The sequence below is a fragment of the Tachyglossus aculeatus genome, chromosome 4 (genome assembly GCF_015852505.1).
Source record: "Tachyglossus aculeatus isolate mTacAcu1 chromosome 4, mTacAcu1.pri, whole genome shotgun sequence".
Classification (NCBI taxonomy): domain Eukaryota; kingdom Metazoa; phylum Chordata; class Mammalia; order Monotremata; family Tachyglossidae; genus Tachyglossus; species Tachyglossus aculeatus.
In genome coordinates, this window is record NC_052069.1 from 60489357 (window position 1) to 60507749 (window position 18393).

At 40.2% G+C, this 18393-nt stretch overlaps 1 protein-coding gene across 8 annotated transcripts in view; it reads left to right on the top strand.

The window, feature by feature from the left end:
* The window catches only part of NTNG1 (netrin G1), a 316974-nt gene that overhangs the window by 7271 nt on the left and 291310 nt on the right, over positions 1-18393 (top strand). For all 8 annotated transcript variants that reach the window (XM_038746005.1, XM_038745999.1, XM_038746002.1 and 5 more), the window contains exon 2: positions 1861-2589. In XM_038746005.1, coding sequence (XP_038601933.1) covers positions 2344-2589 — 246 coding nt within the window. In that variant the 5' untranslated portion in view covers positions 1861-2343. The remainder of the gene's footprint in view (positions 1-1860; positions 2590-18393) is intronic.

Genomic DNA, 18393 nt, shown 5'->3' on the forward strand with positions numbered 1-18393 from the left:
ATGTATGGCTGATTTTGAAAACTGAAATGAAAAAATCTTTCCATTACAGTAACTAGCTTACTATTTAAAAACACTAGTTTTCTGACCATATACATTTTTTAAAATGGTTTCCCCCCACCCCCACCCCGGAGTAGTGAACAGATTTTAAAAGAACACACCCTGAAAGTGAATCCTGCCTCCATTTTAGCACCTTTAGAAATAGTTTTGTATAGTACTGCACTAATGGATTTTTATAAAAACATCCTCAGAGCTGACAAAATAAGACAAGGTAAGGGTGAAAATAGTCATAACACTTAATTCTGTGAAGCTCCCTTTGTTTTAAAAAATAAAGATCTGTTTTTGAACTTTTTAGATGACCAGAAAATTGGACACTCAAATTTGAACTTCAACATATTCCAACTGCTAATTATTGTTTCATGCAAATTCAAATATTCAACACACTTCCTAATAGAAAATATCACAAATTGCAGCTGTAGGATAACATTTTATGAATTGAATATAATGAAAATTGCACTTGGATCCATAAAGCAATTATTACAAATTACTTTGCTATGGAAACACAATTCAACCATCTGTTGGCATTTCCTAGTGATTGTACTGGGTTCATTTTAAGATGGTGCATTATTTAAATACAGAAACCCTAGTGCTATATTGTTTTGGAGACTGTAAATTTGCAGGCTTAATATGCGTCATGTGTAATGGGGAGTTTATAACGGTGTTTGCTAAAACCATCGGTCTCCATCACTCTTGAATTGTGGAGGAGATTTGTCATTTTGGTTATAAAATTAGAAGAAGGCGGATTAAGCAGGCAACTGTGCCAACATACGGTATTGCTCAAAATGACTCCTATATTTTAATTATAAACTTTTATTCATTTCCGATGGTCAATTTAGTAGTAATGTTGAGTGAAATCACACTTCGGTCACTATATGGATTGTTAGTACTGTACTGGGAAAATAACAGCCAACTGAAACTATTTTCAACTTGGCAGTTTCATTCTATTTTAAAACTAGTGTCATTTTCATCTTCGTGTGAGCTTGTAAGCAAACCCTTCTTATTTTTATGCATGAATTTCAAATGCAATTTTTTTTTCTATAGCGCTTTCAGTCCTAATGCAGCATATAATACTGGCTGTTGGGGGAAAAAATATCTTTCTGATATAGAAATGTCCTTCAGATGAGGAAGCAATGGATACCTAGAGCTAAGAAAATAGAAAACTCCATAGATAAGGGAAATGCCCATTTGGGGCTTTATTTTTAACCATTTGCCATAAATTGATTGTTATCTTTAACACTAAATACAGCTAAACCAAAAAATGGTAAACCCTTCCAGGATTAACGGGTAAAGGGACAGACTAATACCCATAATACTGCTTTTTATTCCAGCTAGTAAAAGCTAAGGAGTGTGCAAGGAATTTGGATAGCTTTAAGGTCCCTCTGCCAAGAGAAAAAAGGCTTACAGCTAGTTGACATCTCTTTGTCATAATAAAAGAACTCGTTTTCCATTGTTCTCCTAGAGGAATTCATTTTAGCAATACAGCATAGCTAAGATACTAAAATTCTCCTTCGTGCTATCAGTTTTGTCAAAGATGGAAATATTGTTGAAGCCAAAGGCTGAAACCCACCTGAACGCTATAAACCTGCCTTTGTTACAAAGGAATGTAGTCCTTCATAGCAAAAAATCTCTCTCCTATGAATGATTTTCACGGTTTGTCCATTCTAACAAAGCTGTGCGGGAAAGATTATCAGTATTACCCCCAACTTGTTTCGTATTGTATCAGTCCTCTGTATCTCAAAATATCATATATTTATAATGCATCAATTCTGGGACAATAACTCTTACTCTTATTGTTTCTTTAAGGGTTTTGGTGCCAGAAGAAAAGAATGATTGATGGGAAACAGACACAAGGCTGTAGACATTTATCCTTTTGCTCCGGATACTGATTTATCAGCGCTCCTGGATGCCCCTCGGGATCCGTGAGCAGAGAGGATCACTCAGGGTTATTGGCAGTACAGTTGAAGAACCACCGCTTGGCTAAATTATCATCTAATCCTCGCATCATTTACAAAAGCAACAACAACAAAAAAACCCTCTTAGAGACGCATTGTAAGACAAAGAAAGAGCTCCAAGCTCATGTCAAAGGCTGACACTTGAGTATGTTAGGCTTTCACCAAAGTACTAAATTTACCCGAAAAAGCACTGCTCTATCCTGACTGTTTCACCCCGCCCCTGGCTTTGGATCCCGGACTGGGAGTCATACACCTACCTATATGTAGAATATCTAGATTCTGTTGAAACAAGCCCTGGTTCAAGTTGTCCAGGAGACTTCCCCGGGATTTAGAAATGTATTTCTCCAGATTCTTGTCGCTTCATGCCCTTTGGGTCACCGTGAGTTCAGTGATGCAGCATTATCCATCCGTGTGGGGACATTACGACGTATGCAAGACTCAGATTTACACGGAAGAAGGGATAGTTTGGGATTACATGGCCTGCCAGCCGGAAGCCACAGATATGACAAAATACTTGAAAGTGAAATTGGATCCCCCTGACATTACCTGCGGAGATCCTCCAGAGACGTTCTGTGCGATGGTGAGGCAACCCTTTTCAAATTCCTCACTTGTGTGTTGAGGGATGTGCCCCTTGTACCTGGTTCCTCTGTGAGTAGGTATAACTGGGGCAGAAGTCTCATGGAGTGGATTTGTTGTCATAGGATGGATTCATTATTGGTGGAGGTTTGTAGTATTTAGGAAAATAGTTTGACCTTCCACTTCCTTAGGAAAACAGAGGTGCAGCTACAGCAGAGTTCACTTACTGAGGCATCCCACTGGATGTGAAAGCTAGATAATACTTATGTCTCTGAGTATCTTAAAGGTTTAAAGGAGAAAAGTCCCAGTAACAATAAATTCTCCACAGACACAATTTAAGCCTGGGCCCAGATTATGATGAGCATGCCAAGGATCTCCTAGGCACTTAGTACAGTGTTCTGCAAATAGTAAGCGGTCAATGAATACTATTGATTGACTGATTGACTAAGTGAGCCTGGTCATTAGTCCCAGTCAGAAAAGTAGTATCGCTTATTGGGGTTTTTGGCTATGAAAGTGCATGAAGTTAAAAAGTAAGAGGCTAGCAGGCCCGTACTAAGCTGTAGTGAGTAGTCTCTTTCTGAGAGGATGCCCAAGCTTGTCCTTTGCTTTTCAGTATGGCATTCGCTAATAAAGACCAATTCACCTGGGTGATTTCAGAATCACGATTGGTATGTCAAGCATATTAGGTAGCAATACATTGTACCAGGTGTAAAGGATGATATTGGCTCTACGGTTTGCAAAATGATGCAACAGAATTCTAGGGAAACCTGGTAATTTTCTTTAAATAGTAAAATAGACAATGAAAAGAATCATGCTGCACTGCTCAACATTTTAACAAAAGATTTAGATATTGGAGTAGTGGTTGAAAATATTAGTCTATGAAATGCACTGCAGTATACATATTCTGTTGTAAATACATCAAATATCGCAATGTGAATGTATTCCTTTTTCAATATCATCCCCCTTATTTTCAGTAGGTCTTTGTCTGCTTAAATAGCTTTAGCTATAACTCCCCCACTGTTCTCTCACCAGAATAACATATACAATGGTATGTGGGTTTTAATATAATTTCTTATTTGATTTTATAGTCTTGAACCTGGTCTGGCATTTTGGGAATGCTGAACCTATTAATCAAAGTAACATCTGTGCATGATCCCCAGTGAGGTACATTAGCATAAGATCATTTTATACTTAGCATGATGAAAAAGGTTTTAAACAGGAAACAATTTGCAACAATGAAGAGAGCTTTAACCCGCAAACTAAGGACTTACAGTTTCTCAGATGTGCCGGTTAAACTGCAGGTTGTGCCTGATTTTTTGGAGAAAAGAGCTTGATGTTTAGATATCACTGCAACAGAAGTGCCCCCAAGATTGATTATTTCAAAATATAGGACTGTGTTCCCTGGAAAACAGGTCTGTACAGTATAAATAAGCTGAATTTTAGCAACTACAGAATTCCCCCAAATATTTTCCTTCTGATGGATTAATGAGATTCAAGCAAATCCGTAGGAGGGAAAAACTGTGCATTTATGAAGGTGTGCTTAATAATTTTTGACAAAAAGCCAGAGGCCAAATTCAAAAATTTATTTCAGTTCTGGAGGAAATTACCTTAATATGACAGGGTAAAATTTTCAATTCCTTATGTTTTGGGAAGAGTTCTAGGCCAACTACTCTTGTGTTCCATTTGTCTGTTACATGTAGAAGTTTATACTGGAAATGATGACTCTTTTTAAAAAATGTTTAATAATTTATAGAAATAGTTCAAAATGAAAGACTTTCTCAGTGTGCAATTTTAAATAGTTCAGATGCTGCTTCGCTTCCTTCCTCCCCCTTCCCCCCAACCCCCTCTCTTTCCCTCTCAATATGGTACATAGTTTCATATGCATGGTAGTCATGTTCTGCCTTTGGCAACACAGTGCCATCTTCTTTCCATCATACTGAGGAATTTCCCTGTTAGGGATAATATTTCTTCACTGAGGATTGAACAAGATACAAGTGTGATTTTCCAAGGTGATCTCACTAGTTCATCGTCGTCACCATAACTATGACAGTAGTGAACTGGGAACGTTGTGGAAAGCAGAATCGAGTAGTGAATCAAGTGGTGGAGAATCATTGTGAATCAAGTGGTGGGAACAGATAATGACTGGTTATTAAGACAATGCCATAATGTCTATCATTGGGGAAGGAAAGACAGATCACTGGCCTGGGAGTGAGAGGGTCAAGGGCTCTAATCTGCATCTGCCACTTGTCTGCTGTGTGACCTTGGGCAAGTGACTTAATAATAATGATGGTATTTGTTTAGTGTTTACTATGTGAGAAGCACCATTCTAAGCATTGGTGGAAGGGATACAAGGTGATTAGGTTGTCCCCGTGGGGCTCACAGTCTTAATCTCATTTTACAGATGCGGTTACTGAGGCACAGAGAAGTGAAGTGACTTGCCCAAAGTCACACGGCAGACAAGTGGCGGAGCTAGGATTAGAACCCATCTGACTCCCAAGCCTGTACTCTTTCCATTGAGCCATGCTGCTTCTCTTCTCTGTGCCTGTTACCTCATCTGTAAAGTGGGGAATGATACCAGGTGCCCCATGTGGGACAGGGACTGTGTCCAACCTGATTTGCTTGTATCTACCCCAGTGCTTAATACAGTGCTTGGCAAACAGTAAGCACTTAACAAATATCATTATTATTAATAATGAAAGGCAGTAGAATATAGTTCAAAAGCTCAAGACCACAAGTTAGAAATTAACTCTTCAAAAGTCCCTTTTGAAAAAAATTTGGTAGTTTGTTACTCCTTGAAAGGAAATGGGGTAAGGACAGCCTGCAAGGGTGGTGATAATAATAATAATAATATTGGTATTTAAATGTTTACTGTATGCCAAGGAATGTTGCTAGTGCTGGGGGAGAAACAAGTTAATTGGGTCAGGCCCAGTCTCTGTCCCACATGGGGCTCACATTCTAAGTAAGAGGGAGAATAGATATTTAGCCATTTTACAGGTGAGCAACCTGAGGCACTGAGAAGTTAAGTGACTAGACTTAAGTCACACAGCAGGCAAGTGACAGAACTAGAATTAGAACCCATGTTGTCCCCTGACTCCCATCCAGGCCCCTGCCCTTTCCATTAAGTTATGCTGCTGGCAGGCAAAATCAATCAATCAATCGTATTTATTGACCGCTTACTGTGTGCAGAGAACTTGGGAAGTACAAATTGGCAACATATAGAGACAGTCCCTACCCAACAGTGGGCTCACACTGTGCATGTGACTGGAACAGGAGGGAAGTCTTGATTCTAACCTCTGAGGGGTGTAAAAGCTGAAACACAAAACTGAAAATTTGCCCTTAACAATTCCAATTCTCAAATTCTGAAGCATATTTATTGAATGTGTGCTGTAACTATTTAGAAGCTCACTCAGCGCCCACAACACTGGGCTTTATGAACAGTAGAGTTTCACCATGAATTGGGAGTCTCGGTATTTTGTGGTTTGTTAGTCTCTGAACATAGCAGTTTTTCAAGGGAAAATGTTAACTTTTAAGGCATTCCCTAATGTTACCGTTGAAATCTTAAATATATATACTGGTGCTATAATACATTTAATAATTTATCCTCTAAATGCAAGTTTAGGCCTCTTTGGGAGCATGTAACTAAACTGTAAATATGTCTCCAGACCAAGCTTTGGTGAGCAGCCAATGTGCTTAGTAAAGTGCTCTGCACAGAGTAAGCACTGAATAAATACCATTGATTGATGTAATTGGCAGAGTCAGTGGTAATAGTCCTGTGTAGAAACATATTAGAAAACTTTGAAATATTAGGCTTTTCCACAAAATTCCTTAAGCCTAAGAGCTCCTCACAGGAAAGCAACTTCAGAAGTTGTATTGTCAGGCCCATTTAGGTGTGTGCCTTAGCCCAAAGATTTATGGGAATTATAAACTCACTTGTGTTATGACTTTAGACACTGCTCTTCCCTATTCTTTGACATGCTCTTTGGTCTATTAAACATACGCATTTACACATGCATATTACAGGCACATGTGAACACACATACATCGTATTTGCAGGTGGATTTCCCTGTGCACGTGCATGTTTGCTGCCAAAATTTCAGAAAGCACCGTCACAAATGGTAACGTTCTTACTAGCATCCTCAGGAGGGAGTCTAAGTGAGAGAGGGATCAGCCAAGGAACTCTGCTGTTCCATCTTTCCTGTAGCTAGAGCTTCATCTTAGGCTTAAAGTACCTTGGAAAGATGATTTAGGAGGGCCACCCTTTCTCTGATTGTCATCTGTTTTGTATTTATATGAATGTTCCTAGGTCCAGTGACTTCTAAGGGACAACTTCCATTAGCATTGAATTTACCTGAAAAGGAAGTGAGAAAATACACATCCCTGAAAGTGAAACCACAAATGCATCACTGTTACACCTATCATACAGTTCAATTAAAAAAAAAAAGGTCCATACATCAAACAGGGTAGCCCACTTTAAATTTGCGACATTTAATTTCAGGTGGCTTTCAGTGGGGTCTGTTTAAAGTTGTACCTACCTGGGAAAATGTGAGCACTAGGGTCCTTCAGAAAACCAGTTATAAGTAAATTGAGTTGGGTAAAGGTCTACGGTGGCTAACAGGTTGTTCATTTTGAAACGTAACTTCGTATTGTTGGGAAAAATCCTTAGCTTTTTAAAATATTTAAGAATTTATATTTTAGAGTGGTGAACGGCAAAGGTTAGGCTGGATCCACTATTTATAGTCAAGTAAAAAGCCTAAGACCCCAGAGTTGTCATGAAAGCACAGACCATTTTGGAGACTATAGTTACAATTTGCATCTAAAGCTGATATGATGCTATAAACCTGCATATAAAACGGAAATGACAGCACTATGCCATAATCTGCTCTTTGTGTTTAAACAAACGTAGCTGTCACATCTCCATGCAACACCCCAGTGGCTTAAAAATGGAAAATTATCTGCAATTATCTCCAGCCTGCAGCTAATTTTCTGGATAAGTTAAACAGACGCTTTGAAAAGAAGCTTACAGACAGAAGTCATACAATTTATGGAGCAGAAGTGCTGATGACAGTAGAAATTTGAGCCTTTTAGTGCTGCTAAGGATTTCATAACCAATCAAAACTAAATTAGGAAACAAAGATTATTAAAAAGTCTTCTGTGCATGTAATTCTGGAATAATATTATGAGGTGGACGTTAACTGTTTCCCTCAGAGACTTCCTGCATCATTAATGCAAGCTGCCTTTAATTACAAGTAGGCTGCTAAAAAATAGGAAAAATAAAGCACTCTGTGGGGTAGTTAGCAAGGCTGTTGTGTTTACTGAAATAATGAAAAGGAAGATTGCCATATTTTATAAATAACTTGAATGGGATTTTGAAATGAAAATGAATTTTCTTCAGGAAATGAATTAATGCCCATATGTGTACTTCAGCAGGCATATCAAACAACTCTCAATTTCTAATGATATTTCTGCTTGCAGTATTTAATTACCCTGTAGGAGAAAGGTGTGGATTTTAAAAAAAAACTTTAACTCAAACTATTCCGAGTAACTACTTAATTCCATGAGCAAAATTGGATTTGCGAATCAGTTGAAAAGTGGAATCACCCTGTAGTAATCAGATTGGAATTAGTGGTTTTAGTTTCCGAGGTGCTGGAGGAGTATGTAATGCCACAGACCAGAAAGCTTTCCATCTCTCAACTTCTGGGTCGAATTTAGCTCAGGTTGCCATCTGGTGGCTATCGGCCTTCGAAAGATGAAATTGAGAGTCTGTTGAATTCTCAGCCGATAGGTATGGTTTTAGCATATATTTTCCCGAAGCTGTAAAAACAACGCCTTACATGAACACTCTGTAATCTCTTTTTCCTTCACACCGAATTCGAGAAGTGAGTGAAGTTTTGATGATAGGAATTATTTTCTTTGATTTATTCATCCCTAATTACATCTGCCTGGGATAGAAACAAAAAAATAGCCTTTTTTTTCTAAACCTCTGGTATGAATGCAACTAGCATTTCTAGTGACAGTGTGCTTGTGTTTCAAGCTGGAATTCAAAGTGAAAGACAGGCAGCCGGCTGGAGCCTCGTTTTCAAGAATTATTGATTCTTTCCTCGTATTTGCAGCTTCCAGGTGTTGTTGATGTTCTTTTTTGATGCCTTAAACGAGAAGGCTTCTAAGTATAGATGCTGAGATTTAAACCCCTGCATGTGGGTAACTGTAATATTGAAATCCTAATTAAGTCACAGGATAAAATAAAGTGACTAAGGACATTAAGAATGGAAAGGGAGAGATCGTGAAAACGAAATGAATTCTAAAGCCTGCCATTGTTAATCAATAATCAATGGTGTTTGAGTGTCTATTGCATACCGAACCCTGTACTAAGAGCTTGGAAGAATACACCAGAAGCAAGAGACAAAAGGTCTCTTCCTTCAAGAAGATGATAATCTAATGGGGAAGAGAGAAAGGGTCATTCATTCAGTGAGTGCTTACAGTGTGTAGAGCACTGTATTAAGCACTTGGAAAAGTACAATATAACAGACTTCTTAGACATGTTCTCTGACCACCAAGATCTTAAAGTCTAGAGGAGTTCAAATTATTTACCACTAAAAGAAGCAGGAGAAAGAACAATGGGGCATGAAGTGGCTTTTCTTATCTTCATTCATTCAATTGTATTTATTGAGTGCTTACTGTGTACAGAGCACTGTACTAAGTGCTTGGGAAGTAGAAGTTGGATGGCAATCTTTGCTAATGAAGAAAAACAATGATTTGATTACCAATGTACTGTCTTCTGCATTTACTTTCCTATTCTATCCTATTATTGTTTATAGTTTTAAGTTAGTGAGCAGGCTACCTCTCTGAGCTCTGGCAAGGGTTGACTGTTCTTTACAACTATAACTGGACCCTCCTCCTCTTGCCTTTGAGTAGAAGTCGTGGGTTCTAACCCTGGTTCTGCCACTTATCAGCTATGTGACTTGGGCAGAACACTTAACCTCTCTGTGCCTTTTAGCCATCCGTAAAATGGGGATTAAGACTATAAGCCCCACGTGGGGCAACCTGAATACCTTGTATCTACCCCAGTGCTTGACACATAGTAAGTGCTTAACACATACCATTATTATTATTATTATCTGAATTAACTTTTCCTCCTTCACCATCAACTTAGTCATTGCAGCCACTTATACTCCAGTTTCTGAGTCTGAGGCTCTTGGGTTATTTCAGTGATATAAATAACCCTTGTTAAGGGAATCTTATACCTGCTGTCCAGTTCCATGATCTAGTTGCTCCTGGTGTAAATAGCTGGGAGATGCAAGAAGTTATGAAACCCGGGCAAAATGTCACCTTTCGGTCACTATGTTTAGTGAAACCAGTCCTTCTAGAAATAAAGTACATTACAAAATACCGAACAAGAGCACCTTGTTTGGCTTCATCTAGTTTCTTCCCCTTCCTCTGGTGAGCCCTTTGAGATTTCAGAAAAATCTCTCCTTGTGAAAGTGTGGCCTAGTGGAGGAAACGTGGTCCTGGGAATCAAAGTACATGAGTTTGAATCCTGTTATTGCCACTTGTCTGCGGTGTGACTTTGGGCAAGTCACTTCTCTGTGCCAGTTACCTCATTTGTAAAATGGGGATTAAGACTGTGAGTCCCATGTGGGGCATAGACTGCCTCCTATGATTTAGCTTTTATCTACCCCAGCACTTATTATAGTGCCTGGCCTATTCTTCAGTAGGTCATAAATGCCATAAAAACAAATACCATACCATATAAATACCCTAAACAAAAACCATGAAAAGGTGGAGTGGGAAGCATGAAAGCAATTTCACAAGAGTGAAAGTTAAAGTTTCCTTGATTTGGCAAGTGGGAAACCTCTCCACCATCATTTGGCAATAATCAGTCAATAGCAATTGTGTCTTCAGTGGGCCGAGCTCTGTATTGAGCATTTGGGGATGCATAACAGAATTGAAATCCACAATACCTGCCCTCAAGTTTGCCTTCTAGCAGAGGAGACAGATACTTAAATTACAGGTAGGAGGAAATAATACAAGATAATAGTATGTCCAGAAGTCTTACAGAGGCTGTGGGTGCTTAGGTGATGCAGGAGGGCTGAAGAAAAAGTTGTTGGGTATGAAATGGGGAGATTAGAGGTTGATTAGGAAAGGTGAATTCAGATACATTTTGAAGATGGGGAAAGCTCTGATCTGCTATGTTTGAAGGAAAAGGGAGTTTGAGGCAAGATCTCCTTTCTCCCAAACCCAGCAGCCTCTACTCCATCCTAAGCCTCCTCAACCTCTCTGCTGTCTTCAACACTTTGGTTCACTCCCTTCTCCAGGAAACATTATCCAACCTTGGCTTCACTGGCTCTGTCCTCTCCTGGTTCTCCTCTTATCCCTCTGGCCATTCATTCTCAATTTCTTCCACAGGCTCCTCCTCTGCAACTTACCACCTAACTGTGGGGATCCCTCAAGGTTTAGTTCTGCATCCCCTTCTATTCTCCAACTTACACCCACTCCTTTGGAGAACTCATTCATTCCCATGGCTTCAACTACCACCTTTATGAGGATGATACCCAAACCTACATCTCCGGCCCTAATCTCCCTCCCTCTCCGCAGTTTCACAAGTCGTGGCTCCATGGAAGGAGCCTGGCTTGGGAGTCAGAGGTCATGGGTTCTAATCCCAACTCCGCCACTTGTCACCTGTGTGACTTTGGGCAAGTCACTTAATTTCTCTGCGCCTCTGTTACTTCATCTGTAAAATGGGGATTAAGACTGTGAGCCCCACGTGGGACAACCTGATCACCTTGTATCCCCCCAGAACTTAGAACAGCACTTTGCACATAGTAAGCACTTAACAAATACCATTATTATTATTCTTTCCTTCAAGACATCTCTACTTGGATGTCCTCCTGTTACCTCAAGCTTAACATGTCCAAAACCAAGCTCCTTATCTTTCCACCCAAACCCTGTCCTCCTCCTGACTTTTCCATCACTGCAGATGGCACCACCATCCTTCCTGTCTCACAAGCCTGTAACCTTGACATCATCCTTGACTCCTCTCTCTCATTCAACGGACATATTCAATCCAACACTAAATCCTGTCAGTCCCACCTTCACAACACTGCTAAAATCTGCCCTTTCCTCCCCATCCAAATTGCTACCATGTTAATACAATCACTCATCCTATCCTGCCTGGATTACTATATTAGCCTTCTTTCTGAACTCCCATTCTCCTGTCTCTCTTCACTGCAGTTCAGTTTAACACTTCAATCTGCTGCCCAGATCATTTTTCTACAAAAACGTTCAGGACATGTCACTCTGCTCCTCAAAAAACTCTAGTGGTTGCCCACCCACCTCTGTATCAAACCAAAACTCCTCACCATTGGCTTTAAAGTACTCTACCATCTTGCCCCGTCCTACCTCACCTCATTACTCTCCTTCTACAACCCAGCCCACACACTTTGCTCCTCTAGTGCTTACCTTCTCACTGTGTGTCAGTCTTGCCTGTTTTACCACTGACCCCTGGCCCACATCCTGCCTCTGGTCTGGAATGCCCTCTCTCCTCAAATCTGACAGAGAATGACTCTCCCCTATTTCATTCATTCAGTCGTATTTATTGAGCGCTTACTGTGTGCAGAGCACTGTACTAAGCGCTTGGGAAGTACAAGTCGGCAACATATAGAGACAGTCCCTACCCAACAATGGGCTAGGCACATCTCTTTCAAGAGACCTTCCCAGACTAGGCCTCCTTTTTCTTCTTCTCCTACTCCCTTCTGTGTCACCCTAAATTGCTCCCTTTGGTCTTCCCCACTCCCAACCCCACAGCAGTGAATAGGATGACAACAGCAGTAACAATTATAGCATTTAATGAGCACCTACTTGTTGACACATTTCCTGCCCACGAAGAACTTGCACTCTAAAGCGGGAAACAAACATAAAAATATTTACAACTAGAGTGGCCAAACTAGATTAGTACACACTTATACTTGAGTGTTGTGGTGGATGTGGAAAAAGCTCATAAGTGCTAGTGTTGGCAGAAGGGATGATATGGGTCAGCATGCTGGGAAGTTCACTGGGGACAGCTTATTGTAGGAGGTGGAACTGTAGGAGAGCTTGCCGTCTGCCTTCTCAGTCTCTCTTCTAAAGATGTGAAAGAACAGAATTGACTTTCATTCTTAACCCTAATTTAACATGGAATTTAAAGCATTGAACAAGCTATCAGACTGGCAATAGCTACTTCACAGAATAATAGACCTATTTTTATAGGGCCACTGACTCTGGGAAAGTAGCAACAGTTAGGATATAAACGGGGATGATTTGTGCAATGATCATTTCTATTCATGATATTTGGATATATTTTCTTGTTATTCTGCATTTGAAATGACAAATTTTTAGTGGTATTTTTATGGTATTAAGTGTTTACTACATGTGAAGCAGTCTTCTAATCACTGAGGTAGATAGAAGTTGACCAGGTCAGACAATTTCTGTACCACACAGGGCTCCTTGTCTAAATTAGGAGAAAGAACGGGCATTTCATTTCCATTTTACAGTTGAGAAAACTGAAGCACAGAGAAATGATTTGCCCAAGGTCACCCAGTAGGCAAGTGGTGAAGCTGGAATTAGAATCCAAGTCCTCTAACTCCCAGGCCTCTGCTCTTTCCACTAGGTCCACCGACTTCTGGTATAAAGCCTCCAGGAGGCCTTCCCAGACTGAGCCCCTTCCTTCCTCTCCCCCTCGTCCCCCTCTCCATCCCCCCATCTTACCTCCTTCCCTTCCCCACAGCACCTGTATATATGTTATATGTTTGTACATATTTATTACTCTATTTATTTTACTTGTACATATCTATTCTACTTATTTTATTTTGTTAGTATGTTTGGTTTTGTTCTCTGTCTCCCCCTTTTAGACTGTGAGCCCACTGTTGGGTAGAGACTGTCTCTATATGTTACCAATTTGTACTTCCCAAGCGCTTAGTACAGTGCTCTGCACATAGTAAGCGCTCAATAAATACGATTGATGATAAAGCCATTTCAACTGAGAGTATAGCAGTGAGTCTCCTCTAAGTGGAAGCCTACCATGGAAAGGGAAAAATGAGATGAAAACAAAACCCATCAAGCATTTTGAAAACTGATGAATCGTGTTCTTCAGGAAAGCATTACTGCATTTTACAGAAATGTCAAAGAGACAAAGAGGTTACACTGAAATGCATTTTTGGGAGCATGTGAGAAGCTCAGTGATCTAGTTACAGTGGTGGAATACCATGCTTTCTAATGGGCTTCATTGGGAAACCATATCAGAGTAGGTCAGACTGATCCTTGATCCACACCCCTTTTTTAATGTTCATGGTATTTCAGTGCTTACTATGTGTCAGGCCCTAAACACTGGGGTTGATACAAGCAAATTAGGTTCGACACGGTCCATGTCCTACCTGGGGCTCACAGTCTAAATCCCCATTTTATAGACTAGGTAACTGAGTCAGAGAGAAGTTGTGACTTGCCCCAAGTCACGTAACAGAGAAGTGGTGGAATAGGGATTAGAATTCAGGTCCTTCTGACTCCTTGGCCTGTGCTCTATAGGCTACACTCCTTCTCTGCCTCCCCTCTTTCTCTCCTTCCCCACACAGCAATTTAATGACCCACTGGGTCGAGCAATAGCAATCAGTGTCATGAGCTTTAGTAGTTTGGTGAGTAGAAGGAAGGATGTGCACATGGAGGGGGATACATTTAGTTGTCTTTTGTATTCAAAGTTAGTGGTGAAGAATAGACTTAATAGTGTGACCTGGCTATATAAAAAAATAATTGGTTGTTAAAAGGAATTTGTTTCTTGACAACCTGCTGGTTGTTTTGTAAACAAAGACTTCCATGAACATTTGCAATATGAGTACCTTGATCCAGGGCTGTTTCAATTTTTTCCTTATTTTCCGTGAACACATTCATAAAGATGCAAATAAGTTTTGAGAAATCAGATTGAGAGGAGGATGATACAATATACACATTATCTAAAAGCCCAAACTAATGTCAGCAACTGTGGGCTGGGTAACAAAACCAGATTCCTGTGGGTGAGGTGTGGAATGAAGCAGTTAGTTTGGTACTTTGGACTTTTGATGATTCCAATAAAAAACACGTATACACATACTCAGTTCAGTGAAACGGACAAACTCCAAACCAGGAAAGGTGTCTGTTATACTGTTATATTACAATCCCCCAAGTATGTAGTACAGTGCTCTGCACACAGTAAGCACTCAATGAACGATTGATTGAAATCAGTCTAACTGAAGATTGTTGCTGCATGTGGATAAGGATGCAATGTGGATAGCCATCCAACCTTCGGACTTTGGCTCAGAGTTTCTCTCCTCTGACAGAGTTAAATCCCAAGGAACAAAGATTTAAAAAGTATTTTATCCCTCCCACATCCAGATTAGATTATGGACATGATGTGGGATACCAAATCTCCTGTGCTTTCCCAGCACAACAGCCACATCAGCACAATTTCCCGTTACATTCATACCTGTTGCTCGTCTATTATGTTGTTTTTCAATTGCTTTTCAATTTGAAGAATCCATGCCTACTTTGCAAGACCATATACAAATATTATCTCATCCATCATGGAGGTGACTGTTTTCTAGATGAAATGCTATAGATCAGGCGTGTCAAACTCACTCCTGCGGAAGATCCACATATTCAATTAGACATTGATACCCCGCCACACTATAAAAAGTGCAATTTACTGCACATTTTTTGCAAACTTATTGATGAACTAATTCATTATTTTAAATCAAACAAGGAAATGGAAACTGATTAATCATCTATTAACTTCTTAGTGTCAATTGGGGTGTGTATTGGGAAGCAGTGTGACCTAGTTGAAAGAGCACAGGGCCTGAGAGTCAGAAGACCTAGGTTCTAATCCCTGGCCCACTACTTCCCAGATATTTGACCTTGGGCAAATCACTTACCTTTCTGCCCCTCAGTTCCCTCGTCTGCAAAATGGGGATTCAGTACCTTTTCTCCTTACTTAGATTATGAGCCTCAGGTAGGACTTGATGATCTTGTATCTACCCCAGCGCTTAGTACAGTGCTTGGCTTGTAGTAAGTGCTTAAATACTAGTATTATTATTATTTAATAATAAACGCAGGTGATCCTGTGAGCATGAATACCTTTAAGAAGTATGGCAGATATAGTTTATCTACTTTACTGTTCTCTTCCAAATGCTTAGTACAGTGCTGTCCATAAATGATCAATAAATATCACTGATTTGCTATCGGATGAGATTGTAAGAGCCTCATTAGATTACAAGGTAGGATGTGTTTCTACTTTTATTGTATTCTCCAAGATACTTTGTACGGCTCTCTGACTAAATGTAGAGATGCAACACTCAGGTTGTGACATTGCACTTATCAAAGAGAAATGTTGACTAGGTATTTCTCCCTACTTCAGGCATTTAAATAAGAAATATCTATCTGCCATCTCCCTGACCATCCAGCTAAATTAGAGGTGCAGGAGAGAAGGAGATAAGGGCAGAGCTCAAGCAGAAATTCCTCACCATCTGATTCAAAGCACTCAATCAGCTCTTTCAACTCCTTAACTTATCCTCACTCTTCTCACTACAATGCAGCCTGTATGGTTGCCTCCTCTATTACCAACCTGCTCACTGCCCCCGCTCACATCCCTCCTCCAGCATGGAAATCCCTCCCCTTATATATCTTACAGAGCAGCACTCTCCACATCTTCAAAGCTTTACTGAAATATCTCCTCCAGGAAGCTTTCCCAGATTCGGGGTCTTATCCTTTCTCATTAATCTCACTATTCACACTAGAACAGTGCTTGGCACATAATAAGCACTTAACAAATACCATTATCATTATTATTCTCCCCCTTCCACTGCCTGTCCCATGAACTTAGTCCATCCACTAAACTCCTCTTACACCCACAAAATTTATGGACCTGAGCTTGTACTCGGCTGCTTCCCTTACCTGTAACTTATTTTATTGCCTGTTTCCCCTGTTAGACTGTAAAATCCTTGAGGGCAGAAATTGTGTCTACCAGCTTCTATTGTACTCTCCTAGGTGCTTAGTACAGTGCTGTTCATGAAATAAATTCTCAGCAATAATAATAGTTTTTAAGCACTTACTATGTGTTTAGAACTCCACTAAGTACTAAGGTAAGATAGGGGATCATCAGGTCCCACCTGGGGCTCACCTTCTAAGTAGGAGGGAGAACAGGTATTGAATCCGTATTTTACAGATGAAGATGTTTCAGTTTCTCAGTCACTCAAAGAAGCTGAGTGACTTGTTCAAGGTGTCACAGGAGATGAGTGGAAGAACTGGGAACAGAATCCAGGTCTTCTGGTTCCTAGGCCTGTGCTCTTTCCATTAGGCCACGTGACCTATAGATTGGGTCAAATGAGCAAATGGGGGTTGATTGCATGTGTGCAATCCCTCAATTCCCAATATAGCTGCACTGACTCGATTTTTGCCAGACAAAAAGATGCTCATCCACCACCCTGGGGACACTCTGTAAATATTCAAGTTAACTTTATTCAAATGTCCAAAACCTGTCACTATGTCCTATCAATGCTTTTTTCCAATGACTGAGAAGCAGCATGGCTCAGTGGAAAGAGCACAGGCTTTGGAGTTAGAGGTCATGGGTTCAAATCCCGGCTCTGCCAATTGTCAGCTGTCTGACTTTGGGCAAGTCACAACTTCCCTGTGCCTCAGTTACCTCATCTGTAAAATGGGGATTAAGACTGTGAACCCCCGTGGGACAACCTGATTGCCTTATAACCTCCCCAGCACTTAGAACAGTGCTTTGCACATAGTAAGCGCTTAATAAATGCCATTATTATTATTATCATTGTCCATGTGCAAGGGTGAATGCTTGATCCATAGTTAACCAACTCTTAAAGGCAGATGCAGCATGGCCTAGTGGCAAGAACATGGGCCGGGGATTCAGAGGATGTGGGGGTAATCCTGTCTCCACCATGTGTCTGCTGAGTTACATTGGGGAAGTCACTTTATTTATCTGTGTCTCAGATAACTCATCTGTAAACTAGGGATTAAGACTGTGTGCCCCATGTGGGACATGGACTGTGTCCAACCTGATTTTCTTGTATCTACCCCAGTACTTAAAACAGTGCTTGGCATATAGTGTTCAACAAATGCAATAATAATAATAATGATTATTATTACTATTATTAATACACGGATTGATCTAGTATTTGGGATATAGAGGACAGGAACCAAAATATACCCTAGAAGGGGAAAACAGCTTTCCAGATTCTTCTGACTTGACTCCACATCTTTGACCTCCTCAATCCACAAACATGCTCTGATGCAGTGTGAAAAAACTGGCCTAGTCCTGAGTTCGAGTTCAGCAGATCTTTCCCATAGGTGAGGGTCACCCATCTTCCAGGAAATGTATCTGAAGGAACTCCTGAGAGAGCTCTTCACAGCACATCACAGCTGGTGAAATTCTGGCACACACTCAGGTGTTTCATACCCAAACCATTTTACAGCAGTGGTTTTAAAGGACATGAAATGTATTCAGAATGAGACAGAATTAAAATAATCTTCCATAGATGCAGTGGCATTTGCATTGGAATTATAATGGCTCATTGTTTTAACAACCACACTAGACATGTCTAAAAACAACATAATGCCTCCTTCCAAAAACAGAGATGTGAACAAATATTTGTTTAAAAACAAATGAAATGAAAATACTCTTATTAATAAAAGATTGGAGCTGACACAGCCCAGTGGGCTCATGGAAGCCTACCTGCTATAAAGTGAATAATTCTCCCCTGCCAGGTGGTTTAATTCTGCCCTCAAAATCATC